The sequence below is a fragment of the Tachyglossus aculeatus genome, chromosome 18, assembly GCF_015852505.1.
Source record: "Tachyglossus aculeatus isolate mTacAcu1 chromosome 18, mTacAcu1.pri, whole genome shotgun sequence".
Lineage (NCBI taxonomy): Eukaryota > Metazoa > Chordata > Mammalia > Monotremata > Tachyglossidae > Tachyglossus > Tachyglossus aculeatus.
Window position 1 is genome coordinate 30,358,803 of NC_052083.1, and position 27,242 is coordinate 30,386,044.

The 27,242-nt window shown below is 42.2% G+C and overlaps 1 protein-coding gene across 2 annotated transcripts in view; it reads left to right on the plus strand.

Annotated features, from left to right (window-relative positions):
• The window catches only part of KDM6A (lysine demethylase 6A), a 192,058-nt gene that overhangs the window by 100,037 nt on the left and 64,779 nt on the right, over nucleotides 1–27,242 (plus strand). For both annotated transcript variants that reach the window (XM_038760419.1, XM_038760420.1), the window contains exons 6-8: nucleotides 1,661–1,781; nucleotides 7,292–7,346; nucleotides 16,453–16,487. In XM_038760419.1, coding sequence (XP_038616347.1) covers nucleotides 1,661–1,781; nucleotides 7,292–7,346; nucleotides 16,453–16,487 — 211 coding nt within the window. The remainder of the gene's footprint in view (nucleotides 1–1,660; nucleotides 1,782–7,291; nucleotides 7,347–16,452; nucleotides 16,488–27,242) is intronic.

Here is a 27,242-nt window from a genome sequence, read left to right on the forward strand (position 1 = left end):
ACTTGTTCTCCCACCTGCTTAGACTCTGAGCCCCACGAGGAACAAGGAATCTGCCTGACCTGTTATCTACCCCAGTGCTTGGCTCATAGAAGCATGTAACACATACAGTTTCAATGCTGTTGCTGCCATTACTGGTAGAGAAGCAGCATGGCCTAGTGGAAAGAGCTCAGGCCTGGGAGCCAAAGGATCTGGGTTCTAATACCGGCTCCGCCATGTACCTGCTGTGTGACCTGGGTGAAGTCACTTAACTCCTCTGCGCCTCAGTTCCCTCATCTGCGTAAAGGGGATTCAATATCCGTTCTCCCGCCTTTTTAGACTGTGGGCCCCATATGGGACCTAATTATCTTGTATCTACCCCAGCACTTAGTGTTGTGCTTGGCAAACAATAAGCGCTTAACAAATACTACTACTATTATTATCATTATTATTATTATTGTTGTTTTGGTTTCTGAACAGGGTTTAAGCTGCTTTCTGGGGGAGGAGCCAGAATCTTTAAGCGTCCTCTAGACTGTAAGCTCCTTGAGCAGGGATTATGTCTACCAACTCTGTTGTAGTGTCACACAGTAAGTGCCCTATAGATACCATTAATTGACACAGAATTTGTTGTTGTTGCAAAGAGCCTTTTCACGGAGCTGGTATATACCAATAAAGTCTTAAAGAACAAATCAATCAGTAGTGCAAAGCAGTAATCAGTGAGCTCTTACGCTGAAAGAGCACTGTACTAAGTGCTTGGTGGAATTTAATAGCATTAGTAGATATAGATACAGATATATATATATATGAAAGACTGCATTACTGACACCGCAATTACAAAAGGATCATTTTATTCTTGGCCATTTTATAAGAAAGCTAGGGTTTTTCTTGGCACGTTGAATTCATACCATTGGCTTAAAGGGAGAAAGAAGACTGCTTTATAGTCTGAATTTATGCACCAACTTCACTTGTACTGTGGAGGCTGTGAAGTACATCAGTCAGTCAACCAGTGGTATTTTTTGAGCACCAACTGGATGCAGAGCACTGTAGGTGTCAGATATCTAATAACGGTAGCCGAAACCAATTTTACGAGAAGTGAAACCACTGCAGGAAGTGATCTTTAATGCATTACCAGCCCTGGGTGGGTCGGGGGGAGAGGGAGGGTATTATGTTTTTCCAAAAAAATTCTGATTTCAGGGTATCAGAATTACTAGCCATGTTTCCATCACAGGTGTTTTGGGGACATTTGAGAGTTGAACTTTCCCCATTGAACTTCACATCTAACGAATACTTAAAAGAGCATTCCTTTGCCCTGATTTAAAGTTGACTATCTTGATGCTGTGTGCCCTTTTAATTCACTAATTGGATTTTGTACTGTATTTTCAAATTGTAATGTGGGGCAACAGGTTAGTTTTGTAAGCGGCTTGATTATTATGTAGACGGTAATTGGAAACAAAAGCATTTAAACATAAATGACAGTTTTCAAAAGCATTTTAAATCAAACACTCCTTTAAGGCAAGGAAGCGTCTTGGAAATTATTCTGCAGAGGAAAGGAAAAGGGCTAACAATCTTAATTGACCAACATTTTATGTGTGTATATATGTCATAATCCTGTGATTCCACATATATTAAGAAATGCATTTTTTTCAATTTGCAGAGGTTATATTTTTGTCTGTTTTTTTTGCAGGGCAATTAAAGCATTTCAGGAGGTGCTTTATGTCGATCCCAGCTTTTGTCGAGCCAAGGAAATTCATTTACGACTTGGGCTTATGTTCAAAGTGAACACAGACTATGAGTCTAGTTTAAAGGTAATTTTTTTTTTTTGTTACAGTGTTTTATTTGGCCTGGTTTATGAAGCACGGGAACATGAGCTATTTGAATCTCTTGGTGTTTGAGTTGAAATTTTAGAAACAATTTTTGTACCAATCTGCTTATTAAAATATTGAAGAAATTCCTGATTGTGATAGGGTTGATTTCCACGTCCAAGATGATTAATGCCAAAGACTTGGTCCTTAACGGACTTTTGGAGGAGCTATATTTGATTGCAGTTCATCATCAAGATTGATAAATCCTTAAATAATACTGGTCATAATGAAAGATTCCAATAGCCAAGTAAATTTTGCCTGTGATGCATATTATTGATATATCAGCATGAAGCTTAACTGGGATTTTGGTATTTGCAAGTCAGCATTGCAAGGAGAGCTCTGTGGTAATTTTTTGGATGTATACAGATGGTCGATGAAGCTAACGTGCCATGAACCCGTCTAAAAGAAGTCCAGGGAGAGTGTTTTTTTTTTTTTGTTGTTGTTCTTAAAAGCAACTGCAACATCGTGTATGGAGACTTAATAAGTGTTCCTATGGTGATTACTGATGAAGAATGTAGGAAATGTGCCTCAGATCTCCTGCAGGAGCTCTCGGAGAAGGGTTGACTATCCAGGGTGCTGACCTAAACGGTTGGATGGATGGACTGACGGACATACTTGGTTTGGGAGAGAAATGTGGCAGCCAATCTCTATCGTTTAACTTTTCTCAGCTTCTCTTTACACTCCCCCCAACACACACACACTCTCTCTCACTCTCTCTCTGTCTCTCCCTCTCCCCTCTTTTTTTTTTCCTGGAAGGGGAAACCTGAAGGAGGATTAGAAGAGAGAGGTTTTAAGGGGTGAATGGGGAGAGGATATTGCGTGGTGAGTGCAAGCATGTCAGAGTGGACTTATCCACCAGGAATATTAAATGAGCTCTTTGAGTTTTCGGCTTGCAGACCTGAGGCGGCGGCATTACATTCTACTCCCTGCACAGGCCTGGCAGACTGAGCTCTTGAGTTGCCACTCCCGTTCTGCCCCGACTCACCCGGTGGACTCCCACAAGGCACTTACCGTCGGCAGACCTCCGAACGTGGGTAGTGACAATATGCTGGAATCAACCCTAGTGCTTAGTACAGTGCTTTGCACACAGTAGGCACTCAATAAATACGATTGAATGAATAGTAAGTGCTTAACAAATAACCGCAGTTGTTGTCCTTTAGACTGCTAGCTCATTGTGGGCAGGGAGTATGTCTGTTGTGTTGTACTCTCCCCAGCACTTAGTACAGTGCTTTGCACATAGTAAGCACTCAATAAGTAAGATTGAAGTGGACATTTGAGCACACCTGAGGATGGGGCAGAATGGCCTAGCATTCTGCTACCCGGGCTTGGAGCCACCAGACTAGTTCTGCTTGCCTGCTGTGGAACCAAACACCAACAAAAGTCAATTTCGGGAAGTGTCTTCATCACAATAACTCATATTCAAAAAGAAAGCCAACCCCGAAGGCACCTGGCCTGCCAAATATACTGAGCTGATGTTCCCTTCCTGACTCGGTGAAACCAGAGTCACTGAATATCACCTTCTAGGGGCACATTGGAGGGGGGAGCTTCCATGAGATAAGATTCCTGGCAAAGTTTCAAAATTCAGTTTCTTTTGGGGCTGCATTAGAAGGAGGAAACAGTTGCCCTTTTGGAATGCCACCAAAAATCAAGCCTTCCTCCACCTAACAAGAAGAAAGTCCATGTTTGGACCTTCCCCTCCTAACATTCCCAATGTGCAGCATTTCCCAATTACCCGTTGGTGACTTTTTGACAGGGAAGCAGGGACAACCATTAGAGGGGCAAGAAAGGCAGGCAAAAGTTGGCCGTTGTATGGATCCTGCAAATGAACCCCCCATGTCCGCCGCCGCTGTTCATTGTGTTCTTAAATCTTGGTCTTTACGGACAATAGCTGAGGATCAAGTTGTCTCCCCCCAACCCCTCAACATTTTATGCCTTTGGTGTAGAATTCGTTGGGACATCGGAAGCTTCAGACAGACTGTAGACCAAGGATGTGCTGGACTCCTCGTTTTGACCACCTAATTCTTTGATAGCGCCTCACTGAAAAAAATGGGCTTCTAAGATGGCAGAATTTTGTCAACCTTCAGCCCAGTATTAGCAATGAAGTGGTGCTGAAGAGCTCTTTGTTCTCTATGAAAGTTATAAACAAATGTTAACTCTTCTTCCTCCCCACACACATTCATGTTCTAATTAAACAAATGAAATGATCGTGTCAGGTTTAAATTGTTTACTCTGTAATGATTGAAAAAAAAAAGTTGCCTAATTGGGAATGAATGCTTCTTTGGGGTAAACTGATTCATTAGAATAATATAAATACGTTTGGGCTTGTAAGTGTCACATGGCTGATTGTGCAATACATTGTTTTAGGTGATTGGGTGGGGGGAGACACAGGATTTATATTCTTTAGAAAAAAATTTTCCAAAAAAAATGAATTTGTGAGGACCCTGGACAATATTGCACTGAATTAATCAGGTAGCATGTGCTGCACATTATTCTCCTCCAGCTACAAACGCACCTAATGAATGATCTTGGCTACTTGCCTGCACTCTGATTATGCGGGGTGCCTAATTACTTGAATAAACACAGCCCAAAAAACAGATACACTGTACTTAAGTCACATAGTCTGAAAAAATATCTCTTACAAGAGCAGGAGCTGAGGGGGTGCCAGTCGACTCTGAACTCTATGGCATGAGCCAGTTTGCTTAAATAGTGGGCTAGTTTAGTCAGTAAGGACTTTACAGATTCTGCCTTTAACGTTGACTGTCTGAATTGACTCATTACTACTGTACAGTTTCTGACATTTATATTGGTTGGAAATATCCGTGGAAACAGTGTAATATCTGAAGTTGCAATGACGTTACCTAATCAAGGATTATTAGGAGATATAGCCTCTTGGTACTTGCTGTGAAATCAAACACGATGGCAGGCTTTAACAACAGTCCTTGAAAGGACAGGGCCTTTTTTTAAAAAAAAAAAAGAACATCTAAAGCAGAGTCTTCTAGGAAAATCCACTTCCTTCAAATTTGAATATCTGTTCCTCCTCCCCGCCTTGAGGTATTGTATGTTGTCTCTGAACTGCAGCGGCCTCTCCTGCATAACAACTATTTCACACAGCAGTAGTCCTCTTCAGTACTGCGATATTTGTGTGCGGTGCAGATGTTTGCTAGCTGCTCCTGCTCCTTGCGGGGAATGAAGTTGCAAATTTCACCAGGGTGCTCTCCGGATTGTTGATGCGGATGCCAGTATGTGGTGGCTTAGTTTTCTGCCGGTGAACATTATCCGTTAGGACCTAGGATTAGACAATGGCCAGATTTAAATACACGAAAGGAACCCGTGAATGTTTTCTGGTGTGCCGAGAGGTGAGGCGTGTGTTTATGTGGGCATGAATTGTTTTGTTCTATTCCTAATAGCTTATTAGGTTGTCTGTAAATCCATCCATAGTACCTTATTCTATTCACAAAGCCTTTCCTTTTTTTTTTTCTTTTCCCCTAATATGCATGTTGTGGATCGTCTTATTTTAGTGCGATGTACAAAAGGATGCAATCAGAAATGGATTACATTTTGGAATATTTTAGCACTTCAGTTGTGGATTTGCAATGATGAAGCAGTAGCTGCTCTGTTTTTGAAGATTCATAGTGATTAAGGAGCATTGTTCCTGCTGGGCGACATTGTCTGATGCTGAATAGCGGCAGATAGAAATGTAGGGGTGGGGAGTTCAATGTAAACAGTTATCTGCTTTTCCCCTTGGGGTTCCATTGCCATAACAGTTCTGAAAGACCACTACACTGTACCTGAGCCGGTCTTTGTTGGATCAGTGTGTTTTTTATGAAGGCCTTAGAGGGAAATAATTTAGAAGCTTCTCATTCTAACACTAATCAGGCCAAAGAAAGTTCGATTTATAAATTTATTCATTGGCTTAATTGGGTGAATTTGAATCCTTTTTTCAAGTAGAAAATGAAAGGGTTGTAGCTTGCTCCTTCTAAAATGTGTTTAGTGTTGCTATAGCAACCGACTATAGGATGTTTCCAGGACACACTACCTGCATCCCAATCTAGTGGAAAAAGACAAAATTTAACATGTCATTATGGGGCATCAGAAAAACCCCCCACAAAAAACTAGATTAGTCAGAAGTAAGCAAACCTAAACGGTGGACTGGGCATTGATCATTTTTTAAAAATGGTGTTGTGAAGAGAGGATGAATGATACCGTTCATTTAATTGATTTGGTTGATGATTCAATAAGGAAAAGGTTGCCATATTCATTCTTAGCAGTTTGACAGTTGTCCTGTCTAGGTTGTATATCCTGTTTGCATTGCCAATGACATACAGATGGGCTATGTAATGCAGTTGTGAATCTTTCCTTGTATCGTTGTTGGCTTCTTGATCACATGCATTTAGGTAACTCATGGAAATTACCAGACTTTTGAGAAGAAAGCTAAAGAAAGATATGAAGTTGTTGTTTTTTGTTGTTGTTGTTGTGTTTTTTTTATCAGTGGTGTCTCAGAGATAGCATTTTGGAGGCCTTGTTTTAATGGCTATTTGAGAAGTGCAGGTTATATTGCTTTCTTTAAAATTTATTGTCTGTTTTTCAGGCTCCAAACATAGCAATTGTTATTTTTCTATTTAGTGTTTCGTCTATAAATTACGAGGTAAAGCATGTACACAGATCCTACAGTTCAACAGAATTGTTCAGCTGCACATTTAACTGAGGAAATTGTCAATCTAAATTTGTAGTTCTATTGATTTGCAGATTTTCAAACACTTTCATTATGTGTGGGAGCTGGAAAATTTTAAGAGCGAGCTTTTGCGTTAGGCCTTCCCTTACGTTTTTCCACATTACTTGAATGTTCTCCATTTCCTGATTGTTAGGGCTTTTTATTCAGTTTTCTGTGAAATGCAGAGCTGTGTGTAGCCTTTTTGAAGTCAAACTTTATTACACTGTACTTTGGCGTGTTATGTGGAGGCTAACAGTGATAAAATCTCAATTTCTAGTCCCGTACAATATGCATAAATGGGTTTAATTCTAAGGAAAATATGTTTATAGAAGTTGATTTCAAATGAATATTTTAAATGCTTGAGAATCGAAGCCTTGTTAAGATTTAAATTCATTGGTAATTTCCATATCCATATAATCCCTACTTTTAGGTTGTTTTCCTTTCATAAAGAATTCTTGGTTTGTGGTCAGTGTTCTGAGTGAAGTCAATTTAGATAATTTCCCCCAGAAATTCTCCTATTTAAGAATGTTGAAATCATAATGGTAACATGTTATATTTTTCTTGTGGGTATTTGTTGAATTAATTGGAGAGAATGAAATTCTTGTTAAGTTTTTCTATATATTTTGTAACCGTGAAATGTATTTGCATTTTGGATGCTAATTGGTGTGCCATTTTCTGTAACTAAATGTCAGTGTTGAATTCTTCAGTTGAGCAGGCAGTAATTTTCTCTTTCCTTTTGCAGCATTTTCAGTTAGCGCTGGTTGACTGTAATCCCTGCACTTTGTCCAATGCTGAAAGTAAGTATTTTCAAACAGAATTGTAAATATTTTCAAATATTTAAAATGTAATGAGATCTGTTTTGTTTGTTTTTTTTCCAAAATGACAGTCTCTTGGAGTTCAAGCACCCTGTTGAAAATAGGTATTTTCAAAGGGTCTCTTCCAGAATTAGTTGATCTTGCCTTGCCTTTTAAGTTGCCATGGCTACGTAGCTTGCATAAGTAAAACATTTGAAGCCAGTTACTCCGAACAGTCAGTATCTAAAATAGACATGGCCGGTGGAGTAGATTGTGGAATTGAATTTATTCTCACCAGTGAAGAAGAACTATCGTATATGGGTTTGCAGATCTGGGCTCTGGGGGAAAAATATCATTTTTCGTTTCTATTACATTTCATTAAAAAAAATCCAGTGCTTTATCTCACTGATTTTTGTTTTTTTTAACTGAGGTAAGTATCAAACTTCAGTGTAATTGTGATGGAATAATAACAGTATTATTTTGTTCCTTACAGCTTTGTAAAATTTTGTATTTAGTTTTATGCCAAGGATGAAGAAAAATATACGTGCGGAATGTTTTAATCTAATGCCATGTACTTATAATAATCATTTTCAAAGAGTAAAGCTGTTGCTTTACTTAAATAATAGTACAAGTTAATATTTAATGTTTTACGTGCAGCATTTAATTAGTATAGATACCTAGATGAGATTTTGACATAAAATAGCTATGTAGTTCAAATTTGCATTTTTATTTCTTGAGTGAAAGATATTTACAATAATGGGGTAAATAGTGGTTTGTTTTTGTTTTTTTTTTAAAACAACCTTTGTTATGGATAAATCTGTGCCATTCCTGTGAAGGGAAGGAATTTTAGGATCCCCAGTTGAGGAAAAATGTGTTCATAGTAAACATCTTTAAATGGTAATCTGTTAAATCTTTAGTCTTGCACAGCAGAAACCTGTAATCTAACCTATCTTCAGGGACATGTTTGAAGAACAGTTTTTGTGATAGATAAAGAAAGCAAAACAAACGCCATTACTGTATTTCTTGTATTCAGCCTTTTATTTAAAAAGCAGTGGGGAAGGAATATGGTGATATTATGAATGGCTTTATAGGATTTGATACAGGGAAACAAAAGAAATGAGAAGTACGTGCAGTGAAACAGAAAAGTACTTCCCTTGATTTCTGTGACTAAGGATATTTATAATCCCATTACTGCCCAAAATGTGTTAACACTTAATTGGTGGCCTCATTCCGAGCCTAATGTTTTGAGGGCCAGAAAATGATGTAGTTGTGGATGAGGAAAGGACCAGTATCCATAGGGAGGGTGCTGCTCACACACACAGACTTCACTTCCCTCCTATTCCTACTTCATCTGCCTTTCCCATCTTATTTAGAAACACCATTCTTCCCTTTCCCAAAAGCTCACATCCTGTGTGTGGGTAATCTCTGAGGGCTGTCAGGTACATTTACGGGAGAGGAACAGTTAACGTTGCTAAACCTGAAGCCACATGTCCCTCCTTACTCTTCCCCCTACTTGCTTCATTCAGCGTGCGAAGAAGGAAGAATGGAATTGGAACTGGAGAAGCAGTGTGGTCTAGTGGTTAGAGTACAGGCCAGGCCGCCAGAAGGACCCGGGTTCTAATTCCGTGGTGACCGTGTTATTTTCCCCTCATCACCCCCCTCTCTGCCCCCCACCCCCATGCACAGACGTCTAGTGGGAGACTGGAAGAGGGGCAGTCAGATGATTAGGAGAAGAAAATCTTTTTATTAATACCCAGTTTCTAAATTATTAAGCATCCTACCTCAACCCATGATTAATTGGGCCTGCGGAATCATTACAAATCGCTCCTTCCCCATGTAACATTACGTAGGTCCCTCCTTTAGGAAATCGTAAGATGTAAGGAAGCAGTACTCTCCTTTTCTTGATCATCATCATCAATCGTATTTATTGAGCGCTTACTATGTGCAGAGCACTGTACTAAGCGCTTGGGAAGTACAAATTGGCGACATATAGAGACAGTCCCTACCCAACAGTGGGCTCACAGTCTAAAAGGGGGAGACAGAGACCAAACATACTAACAAAATAAAATAAATAGAATAGATATGTACAAATAAATTAAATAGAGTAAAAAAATATGTACAAACATATATACATATATACAGGTGCTGTGGGGAAGGGAGGGAGGTAAGATGGGGGGATGGAGAGGGGGACGAGGGGGAGAGGAAGGAAGGGGCTCAGTCTGGGAAGGCCTCCTGTAGGAGGTGAGCTCTCAGCAGGGCCTTGAAGGGAGGAAGAGAGCTAGCTTGGCGGACGGGCAGAGGGAGGGCATTCCGGGCCCGGGGGATGACGTGGGCCGGGGGTCGATGGCGGGACAGGCGAGAGCGAGGTACGGTGAGGAGATCGGTGGAGGAGCGGAGGGTGTGGGCTGGGCTGGAGAAGGACAGAAGGGAGGTGAGGTAGCAGGGGGCGAGGTGATGGGCAGCCTTGAAGCCCAGGGTGAGGAGTTTCTGCCTGATGCGCAGATTGATTGGTAGCCACTGGAGATTTTCTTCCCTTTCTGTCCTCTAAGTCTGCTCTCCGAAGCTGTTCACGAGGTGACAGCTGGACAGAAAGTAATCTCCTCTTTTAGTTCAGGACAGCAACTTGAACTGGTGCTGTTTTCATCTTTTGCCAGCTAGTTTTCCCGTTATTTAGCCCTCCTGCATCTCCCGCCTTTTTCAGAAACAATGTGGTGTAGGACTGTCTCTATATGTTGCCAACTTGTACTTCCCAAGCGCTTAGTACAGTGCTCTGCACACAGTAAGCGCTCGATAAATACGATTGATTGGTGTAGTGGATAGAATGTGGGCCTTGGAGTCAAAAAGACCTGGGTTCTAGTTCCGGCTCCACCGCTTGTCTACTGTGTTGGGCAGGTCACTGAACTTCTCTGTGCCTCAGTTACCTCATCTGCAAAATGGGGACTAAGATTATGTGGGACATGGACTATGTCTGACCTAATCAGCTTGTGCCTACCCCAGCACTTGGTACAGTGCCTGGCACATAGGAAGTGCTTAACAAATCCCATTAAGAAGAAAACAACAAAAAGAAGCTAAATAGGCCTTCCCTGCCCTCAGGGATTCCGCAGGGTGATGTTAAACTGCAGAGAGTGATGTCCGAAAGAGCACTGCAATGAGGAAGTCCTGTGGTGGTCGAAGGGGGCTTGTGCAGGACCCTTTCAGCTGGTACCACGTTGTAATCTAACCGCAGCGTGCAGGGAAAGCCCCAAATGGCGGGAGGAGGAGCAATAAGGATTTGAAATAAGTGGAGGTAAGAAAAGGCCCGGTGAAATATCAGAAGGCATTTTTGAATCTTTGTAGAGTGGAGTTTGAGACCGGAGAGAGCAGTGATTAGGGGGTCATGGGGAGGAGAATCAAGCGGGATACAGCCAGCTCTAAGGTAAGTTTGGGAGGAACAAAACGTGGAAGATGGTGTCTGAGGAAAGACTCGTGGAGAGCCTCGAAATCAATAGTAAGGCGCATTGGCTCATTTCCAAGACCAGTGGGGAGCCAGTGGACGCTCTCAAGACGTGGAGAGGTGTATGCCAAGCAATGATCGATGAAGGTGACCCAGTCATCCAAGTCTAGTATAGGCTGAAGAAAGGTGCTTAGTACAGCGCCCTGCCCACAGTAAGCACTCAGTAAATGGAATTGATTGATCGTGAATGTGGAGGCTGGGAGACCAGCGAGAAGGTTGGCACACACAGTAGTCTAACAGGGAGAAACTGAGAGTTTGAACCAGGGTGGTGGGGCCGTGTAAAATAAATACCGTTTTCACTACTTACTGCTATGTAAGTAGAGGGGATGGGGCGGGTCCGGGAAATATTTTGGAGGGTGAATGGGTAGGATTTAGAAGTTGAATTGGATATGGGAACAAAAAGACAAGAGTTTAATCAATCAATCAATCGTATTTATTGAGCGCTTACTGTGTGCAGAGCACTGTACTAAGTGCTTGGGAAGTACAAGTTGGCAACATACAGTGACAGTCCCTACCCAACAGTGGGCTCACAGTCTAGAAGGGGGAGACAGAGAACAAAACCAAACATATTAACAAAATAAAATAAATAGAATAGATACGTACAAGTTAAATAAATAGCATAATAAATATGTACAAACATATATACAGGTGCTGTGGGGAAGGGAAGGAGGTATGACGGAGGCCGACACCCAAGGATGTGAGCTTTTAGGAAAGGGAAGAATGGTGTTTTTAAATAAGATGGGAAAGGTAGATGAAGTAGGAATAGGAGGGAAGTGAAGTCAGGAGAAATCCAGGTTTAGACGTGTTGAATTGGAGGTATCGATGGGACATCAAAAGGAAAATGTCCTGGAGACAATCTTGTTGCACTGTTTGTGTGATTTTTTTTTAAAAAATTTCTGTTTGAAAATTTACCTGCGCGGTTTACAGGTCTAGCAGAGTAGATTTGATTTCATCCAAATATATATCGTGATTTACATTTTTCTTCAAGAAATTTAGAATTGATTCCATTTGTCAAAAGTGAGTTCTTGTGCAGTAGAACATACCCACAGTTCAGTTTCCTTTTTTGGAGATACATACTGTGCATTTTAAATAGGTGGCTTTTTTTGGTTTGGCGATCATTTTCGGTTAATTTTTCAGTGATGACAGAAAACTGAATTATGGTTTCGTGCTTTTCTTTACTGATTGAAAGCACTGGGATAGTCCATTCAGAATGTTTCAGTTTCTGAAGCAGTTTCTTTCACATTGTCTCCTGGTAACCCACCAGTACTCAGATCTCAATCATCCTCACCACTTGTGTTCATTTGAATTACTAGAGAGGTAAAAATCTGATGTGATGTACAAGACTTGCCTCAATTCAGTGGATTAATGGATAAGTAGTCAGATCTATCATCTCTTTTCCATTGTTTCCTATTCATGAGCTTGCCCTTTCCAGAAATACACGGACGTAAACTAAGATTCACAAAGATTTTCAATCGGATTTTTTTTTTTTTTTACTCAACACCTCATCTTTGCATAGAGCTTTATATTTTGAGTTTGTGTTTGAGTGTTTTGGGGAAAACATACTAATCTTCAGTCTTTGAGAAATGTTTAAAGCTGTCCATGGCCCGATTTTTAAATTTCTTCAGAAAAGGTGACATAAAAGTCTCAAATAGTGTTCTTCTGTAACATGGGGTGGGTGTTAATGCAAACTTGCATCCTCACAGTATTCTATGCCAAATATGTAATAAAAATTCATGGTACAGAAGAACTGACTGGTCATAGTGCCAAATGCCTTTTTATGGTCTGCTAGCAGACCTGGGCTCTGACTACCGGTGCACAAACATGTTGGTTGACATGAAAAGTTATCAAGATGGTAAGATTACTCCACCGTGACCTACATTAGAATCTAAGGGGCTTGGCCTGACCTTTTTTCCCCATCACCAGCAAGTACAGCAAAATTATGTGGTCAAGCTGTCTTATTCAGCCTATTGTGAAACATTTTTGGGGATCAGTACAGAATACGATGATGTCTGAAAATGGAAAATGGAAATGGTCGTCTGAGTACAGTTCTAATGCCAGGAAAATCTCATTGTCCATAATCATTTTTATTACCTGAAGGATAGCTCTAACTATATCCAGTGAATAATTAAAATGTTTGATGAGCTAGATTCCTCTAAGGTTGTATTTGTTGGGCATATGTTCAGTATCTAAGTGAATCATTTTTTCTGAAGCGCTTTTTACTAAAATTATTTCTGTAAGGCAGTAACTGTGTATAAGGGGTTGATGTTACTTGCTCGAGACCCATTCGGTCAATCAGTTGATGGTATTTATTGAGCTATCACTGTGTGCAGAGCACTGTAGTAAGCGCTTGCGAACGTTCAGTACAGTACAGTTGATAAAAGTGATTCCCCCAACCACAAGGAGGTTACAGTCCTAGTCCTTGGGCACTAGTTTGTCTTGGGCTGGGGATGCAAAATTGGGGCAGGTGGAAAGTGTGTGTAATTTCACGAATGTAGTCAACGTCCCTTTTTCCCCCGCCGTTTGCCATTACACACTTCAGCCGTGTGCTGTGACCTTTTTCTCCCAAGCCGTTCCCTGAGCTTCACCCACTTCTCGGTCGCTCCGCAGACCCATTCCAGGGCACCGCTGGTAGGTCCTGACGGGAACTTTCATTCCTTCAGTCAGCCGTATATAGTGAGCGCTTACCGTTGTGCAGAGCACCGTGCTAAGCGCTTTGGAGAGTACAAGTATAACAATGAACAGACACGTTCCCTGCCCACAACGAAAATAGGGGAGGAGTTTAGAGGGGGAGACAGGCAATTAATAAGAATAAATGGCATATATGTACCTAAGTGCTGTGGGGCTGGGAGTGGGGATGAATAAAGGGAGCAAGTAGTAAGCGCTCAATAAATATGAATTTATGAATCTTCTCCAAAAGGCCTTCCCTGATTAAAGCCCCCTTTCCTCTTCCCCACTCCCTTCTGCGTCACCCTGTGTGCAGAGCACTGTACTAAGCAGCGTGGCTCAGTGGAAAGAATGCAGGCTTGGGAGTCAGAGGTCATGGGTTTGAATCCCGCCTCCCCCCCCCATATCTGCTGTGTGACCTTGGGCAAGTCACTTCACTTCTCTGCGCCTCAGTTCCCTCATCTGTAAAATGGGGATTAAGACTGTGAGCCCCACGTGGGACAACCTCATCTGCTTGTGTTCCCCCCAGCGCTTAGAACAGTGCTTTGCACATAGTAAGCGCTTAACAAATACCAACATTATTATTATCATCATTACAAATCGGCAACATATAGAGATGGTCCCTACCCAGCAACGGGCTCACAGTCTAGAAGGGGAAGACAGACAACAAAACAAAACATGTAGACCGGTGGCAAGTTATCAGAACAAATAGAATTAGAGCTAAATGCGCATCATTAACAAAATAAATAGAATAGTAAATATGTACAAGTGAAGTAGTGATAAATCTGTACAGACATATTTTTACAGGTGCTGTGGGGAGGGGAAGGAGGTAGGGTGGGGTGGGGTGGCGAGGAGGAGAGGAAAAAGGGGGCTGGAGCTGTCACTCTTTGCCCTCCCCGCACTTAGCAGCCTGCCATTACCTTCTCCTTTTCTCCCTTCATCATCATCATCATCAATGGTATTTATTGAGGGCTTACTATGTGCAGAGCACTGTACTAAGCGCTTGGGAAGTACAAATTGCAACATATAGAGACGGTCCCTACCCAACAGTGGGCTCACAGTCACATCCCCTGCAGCTGGCAGCTGGGGGACTTAGTCCTTCCACAGGACGGAGGGAGCTGTGGGAGGGAGTGGCATGGCTCAGTGGAGAGAGCACCGGCTTGGAAGACACAGGCCATGGGTTCTAATCCCAGCTCTGCCACTTATCAGCTGTGTGACTTCACTTCTCTGCGCCTCAGTTACCTCATCTTATGGGGATTAATAATAATAATAATAATATTTATTAAGCACTTACTATGTGCAAAGCACTGTTCTAAGTGCTGGGCAGTTTACAAGGTGATCAGGTTGTCCCACGGGGGGCTTACAGTCTTAATCCCCATTTTACAGATGATGTAACTGAGGCCCAGAGAAGCTAAGTGACTTGCCTAAAGTCACACAGCTGACAGTCGGCGGAGCTGGGGTTTGAACCCATGACTTCAGACTCCAAAGCCCGGGCTCTTTCCACAGAGCCATGCTGCTTCAGACTAAGACTGTGAGCCCTACGTGGGACAACCTGATTACCTTGTATCATCATCATCAATCTTATTTATTGAGCGCTTACTGTGTGCAGAGCACTGTACTAAGCGCTTGTATCTACCTCAGCACTTAGTGCTTGGCACATTGGAAGAGCTTAACAAATTCCACCACCACCATCATCATCACAGGAGGTGGTTCCCCCTTGTCGGGTGAGGCAGGCAGTGGAAGAGGCTCCAGGCCCCACCCCGCAATGGGCCACCATCTCTGCTGGAACAAAATTATTCTTTCAGCTCCAAAATCTATACTTCGACTTCTCTGAATTGTGATTTGATTGCCCTCATGGGTTTCACCGTGTAGGGTAACTTTGCCTCACTTCTTCTCCAACATAATTTACCTGTATATATGTATATATGGTTGTACATATTTATTACTCTATTTATTTATTTATTTATTTTACTTGTACATTTCTATTCTATTTTATTTTGTTGGTATGTTTGGTTCTGTTCTCTGTCTCCCCCTTTTAGACTGTGAGCCCACTGTTGGGTAGGGACTGTCTATGTGTTGCCAATTTGTACTTCCCAAGCGCTTAGTACAGTGCTCTGCACATAGTAAGCGCTCAATAAATGCGATTGATTGATTGATTTATTACTCTATTTATTTATTTTACTTGTACATATCTATTCTATTTATTTTATTTTGTTAGTATGTTTGGTTTTGTTCTCTGTCTCCCCCTTTTAGACTGTGAGCCCACTGTTGGGTAGGGACTGTCCCTATATGTTGCCAATTTGTACTTCCCAAGTGCTTAGTACAGTGCTCTGCACACAGTAAGCGCTCAATAAATACGATTGATGATGACGATAATTTATTTTAACTGGGGGTACTCATGTGATGGATTTTTTGTGACAAGCTGTTTTTATGGAATCTGCTCTGAAAGAAAAGAATCAGAGCTTTTGATAGAAATTAAAATTTCTCAAGAAAGTATTTGCTTTACAGTAACCAGGCTACTTGCCTCTTAAAAATGAGAACCATGTACCAAAGTAGGTATCAGTTTTCCATAAAATTTCCAGAGTGGCTTAGAGTGAACTTGACATTTTGAACTATAATTTTTTGTTCTTTGGAAGAGAAACAAAAGGGGTCACTGAAGGTCACAGTTGTATTTCAGTAATGTTGAAGAAAAATAAGACTATATCTGATATTGGTTTAGTGTTAGTGGGACTTGACTGTCAGAGTTCCAGATTAATGCTTCCCTTTTTGGGTTTATGTGTGTTGTCAGTACATATTAAGGGTGTCAGCCCACCCTATAATAGAGCATGTACTGTGGTATTGGTGCCATATCTACTATATTAACCTTTCTTCCCTTTATTAATAAGTATTTTCATCTGTGATTATTGTTGAATATCTATCAAAATTGATTTTACTCTTCCTTCTCTTTTGCAGTTCAATTTCACATTGCTCACTTGTATGAAACCCAGGTTAGTGTATTTTTAAGCCTCTATTTAACCAGAAAAAAAAATGTTACTTCCTCCTTGAAATTCGGATCTCTTTCCTTTTCTGAGCTGGAGCCAAATATGTGCATCCAGTTGGAATTTTCTGTTCCTGGTATTATATCACTTTGAGAAATACCGATTGATCTTTGCATTGATGAAACCTTAAATGTGGGTGTTTGCCAGCAGTTTTGATGTATCTTTTTTCTGAATATTAGTAATTTTCTAAGGGGAGAATCTAGACACTCAGTTGGTGAACGTAAACCAGAGTCCAGGCCAGGGGTTCACATGACGGAAAGCTGGGGAAGACTTTTTCCTGTATTTCATGATCCACTGGGTTTGCAGCTCTGCCTAGGCCAGGTGCATCCAAGTTTTTCATGTCCAGAAATTCGTATGTGTGTGGGCCTTTTTACTTCGAGTGGTATACATAGCCTGATCGCTATCCAAATATGTGGATTTTTTTTTTTTTGGTAGTGATTTAAAAAAAATTAAAAGTGTAATCAGTGTTGTTAGTACAAAAGTGGACAGTGTAACAGCCAAGTGCTAGCCACCGATCAATTTTGATCAGGTCAGTGAGAATCTAGCGGGCCAAACACCTCTCACGAACTTGATGTGTATTCAGTCAAGGCACAACTCAATTCTGGTTTCGGGTTTTCACTGCTGATGGAGACTCACTGCTTCGATTTCAGCCATTTCGTAGAAGAAACTGTACTTTCACAAATCGCTGCCCAGAGTTTGACCACATGGCCAGAAATTTCCAGATCGTTCAGAAGTTCATATACTCTTCTCTTAAATTTCCAAAGCTAGTGTGCCTCCTTGGTGGACATAAGTCACTATCACCTGATTTTGTTCCTCTTGAAACTGAGCTATGCTGGTAGGACAGGTGTTTAATGATTCAGACTCATTGTGAGGTTTGCACTCCAGAGGAAGGCACAGAAACTTCATAAAAGTTGTCATCAAAATCCATGACATCATTTTTGCTAAGTAACTCTCCAATTCTACATAATCTGTGATTCCTTTGATCTACGGGCAGTCCTGCAATGGGAAGGGAGGGTAGATGCCAGTTTCCATGTGCTCAGTCTACCTGTTGAGGTTGAGTTTGAAAACCTGCCCTCTCTGAACATCTCTTTGGCAGTTTTACAGAATGAGAGGGTTGGAGAGTCTGTTATGCTTTACTGGCCTCGTAGTTGGTGTGTGTTCGCTAGTTAGATTTTAAAAAGTTGCTAAAAATGTCAGCTGGGCCACACTCCCTAGTCTAGTGGACTTCTTGTGGCCCCATCACTGGTCCCTAGATGAGATCCTGAAGACAGACTGTATGCTTGTTATGGGCAGGGATTTTGTCTGTTATAGTGCGCTCTCCCAAACACTTAGTTCAGTGCTCCGCACACAGTACGTGCTCCATAAATATGATGGATGGACCGATTGACTCCAGAATGCAACTGGGTTTCTCCACTAGTGATATGAGAGGCCCATTTCTGTGTTCGCACATGATCATTAAACCCTAGAGGCCCTCTTACCATTCGAGTTAAATTAAAATCCTTTTTCCCCTGCCTAAGAATGACTCTTTAGTTTAGAAATATTGTTGCAATTATTTTACAAAAATGGAGAACTTTTGGGGTTCTGTTTGCGATGTAGCTTGTCTGAGTCATCTTAGTCTCCAAGTACCCCAGCTTTTAGGATTTGATACCCAGCACTCTTAGCAAGAGATGATATTCCAAGTTCAAATGGTTGCCTTTAAAGTTTTTTTTACCATCTGACTGTCTCCTGAAACATCCAGTCCTTTTAAAAAATGTTTATTCATGATTTTTATGTTCAGTCATTTAAGATTTAGATCAGCATTAGAGCATTCTTTTCCTGAAATTTCCCCTTTCCCCAGAACTCTGCGTGCCATTATAATGTCCAAGAGGATTCAGGGTATAGGTAGAATTTTTTTTTTCAAGTTTTAATCCTTTTAAAAAGAGCTTCGTGAAGCCATCCCTATATTTCCTTTATCCATTCAGGCATGAACGAATGAGGATGAGTGTGTGTAGGATTCTGAACAGTTAAATTCAGATACAGATTCAATCGATCGTATTGAGTGCTCACGGTGTGCGGAGCACTGTACTAAGCGCTTGGAAAGTACAGTTTGGCAACAGATAGAGGCAATCCCTATCAGTGGAAGCCCTGTTTCAGTAGCTAAGCTATGAGGATGGTGATTGTCTGTTTACTCTGTTGTACTCCCCCAAGCATTTAGTAATCAATCAGCTGCATCAATCGATGGTAGTGTTTGAGAGCTTACTTTGTGCAGAGGACTGTAGTAAGCATTTGGAAAAGTACTAGGAGCTTTCCGAGTTTACAGTCCAGTGGGGAAGACAGGTGTTAAAATGAATTACAGATAGGGGAAGCAATAAAGTATGGTGGGTGGGTGCGGGTATCACAGTGTTTAGGAGGTGTGGATTTAAGTGCACAATACCGCTCAGAGTAAGCGCTCAGTAAGTACCACTGATGGCTGGATTGGCTTGACTTCTGAGGAAGCAATGAAACCTGTCCTTTGCCCTGTGTGTATGCATGGTCGTTCCTGTACACTGCTGTGGTTGACCCATGTATACCAGCGAGACTGTGCATCTGAGAGAGAGCACCCGGGGAACTTGTTGGGGCTTTAAGTAGAGTTGCTCAATGGAAAGAGCACGGGCTTGGGACTCAGAGATCATGGTTCAAATCCAAGTTCCTCCACTTGTCAGCTGCGTGACTTTGGGCAAGTCACTGAACTTTTCTGTGCCTCAGTTACCTCATCTGTAAAATGGGGATGAAGACTGTGAGCCCCACGTGGGACAACCTGATCACCTTGCATCCTCCTCAATCAATCAATCAATCGTATTTATTGAGCGCTTACTGTGTGCAGAGCACTGTTCTAAGCGCTTGGGAAGTACAAGCTGGCAACATATAGAGACAGTCCCTACCCAACAGTGGGCTCACAGTCTAGAAGGGGGAGACAGAGAACAAAACCAAACATACTAACAAAATAAAATAAATAGACTACATAGGCACAAGTAAAATAAATAAATGAATAGAGTAATAAATATGTACAAACATATATACAGGTGCTGTAGGGAAGGGAAGGAGGTAAGATGGGGGGGATGGAGAGAGAGGAAGGAAGGGGCTCAGTCTGGGAAGGCCTGGAGGAGATGAGCTCTCAGTAGGACCTTGAAGGGAGCACTTAGAACAGTGCTTTGCACGTAGTAAGCGCTTAACAAATACCATTATTATTATTAAGGGTTTTTTTTCACCCCCCTCTCCTATTCCACCTCTTGTAGTAGTAATAAAAACAGTTGTGGTATCGAAGGGCTTATTATATAACAAGCACTGTGCTGCATGCCACGCTGGGTGTAGGATAAAAGAGAGCAGGTATTTTATCTCCATTTTGCCGATGAGGAAACTGAAACGTTAAGTGGCAGAGCTGAGGTGAAAAGCTGCCTTCCAGTTCTGTGCTCTCTCTGCCTAGACTGTGCTGCTTTTCAGATCTGATGATACTCTCCCAAGCATTTAGTAATCAGTCAACATGAGGGAGGCCATCATAGTCTATCCCCGGCCTTTGGAGTAGCCAGGCCCAAATGTGCGAAGCATTTTCCTTTACAGGGGCTGCATTGCAATGCAACCGGGAAGAATGATCCATCCAGAGAAAAAATGAAGGCGGAAAGAGCTTGGGGCTGAAACCGTTAGGCAGCATTGCTGCACAGATTCAATTGATCGTATTGAGTGCTCACTGTGGGCAGAGCACTGTACTAAGCGCTTGGAAGGTACAGTTTGGCAACAGATAGAGGCAATCCCTATCCAATGACGGGCTCACAGTCTAGAAGATCCCTCCTCCCCTCCATCCTCTCCTCCCGCGGTCACGAGAGGCGTGTGCTGATGCCTTTTAGCTTGCTTTTGGTTTGGCTACAGCAAGTTCCATATTACTGTTCGCCTCTCCCTACTTCTTGCTTCTCCTCTCAGGCGGTGGTGTGGGATTTTTCCATTTTACTGCGGGGAAATCTGGGTCTGTTTGTTGACATGTGAACCTCTTAACATTGTGTCTCTTGTCCCTGCTGTTTTCAGTGTAATAAGGAGAGCTGTGTATTTTGTGAGGCTGGAACTAAAGGGTTTAAAAAGAACTCCTCATTCTTTGTTCCTTCATAATAATTTAGACTGTGAGCCCACTGTTGGGTAGGGACTGTCTCTATATGTTGCCAATTTGTACTTTCCAAGCACTTACTACAGTGCTCTGCACATAGTAAGCGCTCAATAAATACAATTGATGATGATAATATAATTATCATGATATTAAGCACTTACTATGTGCCAAGCACTGTTCTAAGCACTGGAGTAGATACAGGTGATCAGGTTGGACACAGTCCCTGTCCTGTATAGTTTCCAGTCGTAATCCCCGTTTTACAGATGAGGTAACTGAGGACCAGAGAAGTGAAATGATTTGCCCAAGGCCACACAGCGGACAAGTGGCGAAGGCAGGATTAGAACCCGTGACCTTTGGACTCCCAGTCCCGTGCTCTATCCACTAAATGATGCTGCTTCTCAAACTTAAACTTTTCTGAGTTCAGAATCTCAGGTAGAGTCATGAAGATAAAAGAAAGCATTCTTAAACATTAGTCATAGAAAGTTGCTATGCCGGTCGGCCAAAGTAGAGCCCTCAGGACAGACCCTAAAACTCTGGTGGTTAATTAGTTCTCTGGTTTTTCCAGTTCTTCAAAGGGAGAAATTGAGAAAACTGAATAATGGATTTTAAAAAAAATTATTTTGTACATGTGCATCATACGACATTGAATTTGATCCTGGCTGTAGTGTTTGGTTTCCAATGAAGACAGCCCAAAAGGGCTTTTCATTTTGCCTTATCTCAAGCAGGTCATTCCTTATTTTACAAAACTAACTCGTCAGTGGGATCACCGCAGTCCGTCAGTCGGTGCAGTTGTTCCCCGAGTTACGAAGAGCACTGGAGCAGTGCCACGGGAGTCCTCATGTCTGCCAGTACATTGCTTTGCACATAGTAAGAGTGCAATCAGTACAACTAAGGGCTTGGGAAACAACAATCTAATAGTTTAACCGACACTTTCCCTGTCTATGGCTATTCATTGATTATCCTTTTCAGCCATGCCATAGGAAGGACTAATGAATTAGTGGGGCAGTTTGGCATCTTGTCTCAGCGGTTTGTGGCGACTGTCCTCTAATAGAAGTGGCATGTAGCTACCTGCTGATAAAATGATCATTTCAGGATTCGCCTGTCATTCCTAATTTAGGCATAATTGGTAAATTATGGTGTAATGCAAGCAAGAAATAAGCCGAAGACCAGATTTCCCTTGTGCACTTGCTGTAGCGAAAATCATTGTGATAACTGCCACACTAGGGGGGCTTCATAACTAGTGTAATCCAGGAACAAAAAAGTTGGCTGCCAAATTTATATTAAGCACCATGAAATTAACTATCTGCTTGGTATAACCCTCAGCTCCCAAGGTACACTCAGTTCTGCCGTAAAGTGTGTTCTTCAGCATGCATTTTAAGCTAGAAAGTGGTCAGGGAATTGGGCAGTGTTTTTTTTTTTTTTAATGGTATTTATTAAGCGCTTACTATGTGCAGAGCACTGTTCTAAGTGCTGGGGAATTTACAAGGTGATCAGGTTGTCCCACATGGGGCTCACAGTCATCATCCCCATTTTACAGATGAGGGAACTGAGGCCCAGAGAAGTTAAGTGACTTGCCCAAAGTCACACAGTTGACAAGTGGTGGAGCCGGGATTTGAACCCATGACCTCTGACTCCGAAGCCCGGGCTTTTTCCACTGAGCCACGCTGCTTCTCAGTGTTCACCTGACACCGTGAGCCTGTTTATCCTCAGCCCGCTGGATTATTGAAGAAATTGCTTTTATGCATATGTGTACTGTTTTAGAGCCGGTGAAGGCTACACAAAGAGATTTTGCAAGAATACAACCCTTGTGATATAGGGGAGTCGGGTGTAAAGTGGAAAGATTTTTTCCACCCCAGTGTCTCTGCCTACCAGAAGGAAAACAAAGGCAAAACCTTCTGCTTATCTTCTCTAGCAGAACCTCTACATCGTCGTTTAATTAAAAGCTGTAAGGTAATCAATACATCTATCAATAGCATTTATTGAGTGCCTGCAGAAGTGCTTCAGACTTCAGAGTTCTTGGGATAGTACTACAGTAGCACATCACACCTTCCCTGCTCTGGAGGAGTAATTAATGGAGTTAGCCTTCCTAACTTTCTAACTTTGTATGTTGCCAACTTGTAATAATAATAATAATAATAATGATGGCATTTGTTAAGCGCTTACTATGTGCAAAGCACTGTTCTAAGCGCTGGGGGGATACAGTGTGATCAAGTTGTCCCATGTGGGGCTCACAGTCTTAATCCCCATTTTTACAGATGAGGTAACTGAGGCTCAGAGAAGTTAAGTGACTTGCCCAAGGTCACACAGCAGACTTGTGGTGGAGCCGGGATTCGAACCCCTGACCTCTGACTCCAAAGCCCGGGCTCTTTCCACTGAGCCACGCTGCTTCTCTACTAATAACGATGGCATTTGTTAAGCGCTTACTATGTGCAGAGCACTGTTCTAAGCGCTGGGGGGGATACAAGGTGATCAAGCCGCCCCACGTGGGGCTCACAATCAATCCCCATTTTACAGATGAGGTCACGGAGGCTCGGAGAAGTTAGGTGACTTGCCCAAGGTCACACAGCTGTCATGTGGGGGCGGGATTCGAACCCATGCCCTCGGACTCCAAAGTCTGGGCGCTTTTCACCGAGCCACGCTGGCTTCTCACGTTGCCAGCTTGTACTTCCCAAGGGCTTAGTACAGTGCTCTGCACACAGTAAGCGCTCAGTAAATACGATTGATTGATTGATTGATTCCTGGAGGTGATGGGGTTTTGAAAGAAGCGAGAGGTTTGGCCTGGCAAAACCGAGTTGCTGCGGGAGCTCCAGGCTGAAGAAACAGTAAAGGTGGAGAGCGAGTTATGGTTTTAGACTGTGAGCCCACTGTTGGGTAGGGACTGTCTCTATATGTTGCCAACTTGTACTTCCCAAGCGCTTAGTACAGTGCTCCGCACACAGTAAGCGCTCAATAAATACGATTGATTGATTGATTATGGTTGGAAGGTACTTTGGGGAGGAGCTGCGTGGCTTAGTGAAAAAAACACAGACCTTGGAGAAAGAAGACCTGAGTTCCAGCGTGGCTTTAGGGGCAAGAGCCCAGACTTGGGAGTCAGAGGTCGTGGGTTCTAATCCCGGCTCCGCCACTTGTCTGCTGGGTGACCTTGGGCAAGTCACTTCACTTCTCTGTGCCTCAGTTACCTCATCCGTCCAATGGGGATTAAGACTGTGAGCCCCACATGGGACAACCTCATTACCTTGTATCTCCCCCCGTGCTTAGAACGGTGCTTGGCACATAGTAAGCGCTTAACAAATCCCATCATTATTAGTATTATTACTTGTCTGCTGAATGTGCATTCATTCAGTCGGATCTGTTGAGTGTTTATTGGGTGAAGAGCACGGTACTAAGCGCTTGGGAGAGTGCAGTTTTGCACAGGCAGACATTCCCTGCCCACAGTGAATTTCAGTCTTGGATAAACCACTTAACTGCTTTGGTCCTAAGTTTCCTTGTCTGTGAAATGGAAGTTTAAACACCTATTTTATAGACACTGTGCCATATGTGGGACAGGGACTGAATCCAACCACGATTATTTCGTACCTGCCCCAGCGTTTGGCACATAGCAAGTGTTTGCACAGATGCCATAATGAGCAATGAGCAGAGCTGGGAATTAGTGGGTGAAGTGAGCTAATGTGCTGGCGAAACAGGGACTTGAATTTCCTGTCTGCCAAAGTTTTATCCAGATAGTAAAGGTACTATGTAGAGCCAATTGCAAGCATGATCTCGTATGAAACCACACTATACATTTCCAAGTTTGTGTAGCCATCTTTGTGGAGACCTTAGTAATCGGTCGGATGATTCATTTTTCAAGCTTTTACAGTTAAATTGCTAAATCCTCGGCGGTGTTAATGGATCTTTATAGTCCAAAATGTCAGAGAGTTTGCAAGATTGGAAGAAATTAAGATACTGTGACGTTTTTGTCCTTCTTGATTCTCGGGGCCCAAGGTGAAAGGAGATTGCTGTAGTAATAGAGGATGCCATCTTCCTCCCAAAGTCAAGCGCTTAGTACAGTACTCTGTGCACAGTAAGCGCTCAATAAATATGATTGATTGATTGGAAGGGCCTCTCAGAGAACCCGTAAAAAGTTTCAGGACTTCCGTGGCCTTAAACTACAAATGCTAGTTTGTTCCTGCTTGCTACCATTGCCCTCGTGCACATTCTGTTATGAGTCAAGTGACCCGATTTATGCGACAGCATGTACCTATTTATTTCTGGAGAGCTTTTCTCAATTGGAATGGATGTAAAGTTGCATGACTGCCGTATAAATTTTGTGGCAATAAGCATGCGTGACCATTTTATTCTTCATGGTTTATGTGGGAACAGGTGTCATATTTAAGAGCCTAGGAAGCATTGGTATTCTGATATAGGCTTTAGAGAAGAATCATCCCCCCCGCCTTTTAGGAATAGGGTCAGTGTGTGGCCCCTGTATTTATCACTGACATGATAAAGGCATGTTAATGTTATTGTTCTGTTAAATAGTCAAGTCCTGAAAATTACTGATAATCAGTTTTCCTTGCTCTTTTCAGCAAGGAAAACTGAGAAGCATTCATTCGGTCATACGTATTAGCGCTTACTGTGTGCAAAGCACCATGACCTAGTGGAAAGACCACAGTCCTGGAAGTCAGAGGACCTGGATTTTGATCCCAGCTCTGCCATTTATCTGTTACATGACCCTAGGCAAGTCATTTAACTTCCCTGTGCTTCAGTTCTACCATCTGCCAAATGGGGATTCAGTGCCTGTTCTACCTCTTACTTAGACTGTGAGCCCCTTATGGGCCTGATTATCTTATCTACCCCAGTGCTCAGTACAGTGCTTTGCACATAGCACCACAATTATTATTTATTTCACTGAATTATAAAAAGCACGTGGTTCAGGACAAAGCCTGTATACTTGTACAACACTTAATACAACACCAAAATGGCATTCCAACCCCGTATTAGAAGTGAACTGCAGTGGGCCAGACTAGGACCCTGGTTCAAGATGAAGTCCCAGCGTGGCGTCTCTGATTTGAAAATTGTTCTGCTGTGGTGGTAGTCTCCTTTCTGGAATGGGTGGGAGTCGTTCAGAGGGCTGTGACCCCCAGCCCTCATACCAGACCTTTGGTTGAGCTCGTGACACCATCTTGATCACTACATGCCTGGTTTGACGTCATTTTTATTCCAGTTAAATTTTTGTTGTTTTCACCCTTGCTCTTCCCCTTTCCCCCCCATTTCTTATCCTCCCCCCCACCCACCCCATTTCAGCAGCAGTCACAATCCTCTGACCTTAATTTAGAATTTGATCGTTGAAAATCTTACATAGATACGGAAGGAGAGCTACATTTCTGGACTACTTTTTTGCCCATTTTACAATGGAATTTTATAACCTCCTCTTTATCGTTTTTCACACTTAACAAAGTGAATACATTTCAACAGTCACAAGGTGATTATAGCTGCCAAAAGAAGACCCGTAGTGAGTTTAAAACTACCTTGAGAGAGAATTGGATGGGAGTAGGTGCATTTTAACTTCAGTTGACACGATTAAGCAGTATATGGGTTGAATGATATTCTTGAAGACTCAGATTCTTACAGTGGCAGCAAACGTGGTGCACGAAGAGGGTGGATGGATAGATAAATATAGATTGAGATGTGTGTGTGTGTGTGTGTGTGTGTACACATTTTTAATACTCATTGATAGTCTTGAAAGTAGGACTGTGACCTAGTCCCTCTCCCCATCCTCAGCTGATCTTAGAACAGTGCTTTGCACATAGTAAGCGCTTAACAAATGCCATAATTATTATTATTATTATTATCTCGTGTGAGAATGGGTGTGTTTGGTGGGGGGTGGGGGGAGAGCCTTTGGTGATTTTGGGGGGTGGGCAGTTTCCTGCAGTCCTGCCAGAAGAGAAAGCACCCCTTTGTTTATTGCTTTGGATGTGTAAAAATCTTAATGGTGTTCAAATACAACTTTGAAGGTTGGTGGATATTTTATTTCTTTTAATTTGCCCAGCTTCTGAGCTCTCCCCCCCCCCCCCCCCCCGCCCCTTCTGTTTTCTTTCCTTTCCCTTCACTTTCCTTCCCTCCAAACCTTTTCAGAAATGTTTTCTCTGGTTTGGAATTTGGAGCAGAAAATCGTGGCAACCTTGTAAATAGGCCACCCTTTCCTAAGAGATAGTGGTTTCTGTCTGATGAGTACCAGTGCCAGTTTCCTTTTCCTTCTGATTTACAAGTGGAAGACCAGTAAATGTTGAGGACTTCCCAAATAAATGATAGGCTTTAATAAATGGATGTCATTCCAAGTTTGGGCCAGACAGAAATCCTGAGAGTTGGGAGAACAATTAGTGAATTATAATGGCATTGATTTATGTGACAAAACAAGACCACAAAATAACCTTTTTATGTGTATTTTACTTTGAACCATAAACGCTTCCCAAATTAATCCACGACACATTAATTGTAGGATTATGTCCTGATAGTATTTTGGGAAAAAAAAGGTTTAGTCAATCAGTTGTATTTGAGTGCTTACTCTGTGCAGAGCACTGTAGTAAGCGCTTGGGTAAGTACAAATACAACAGAGT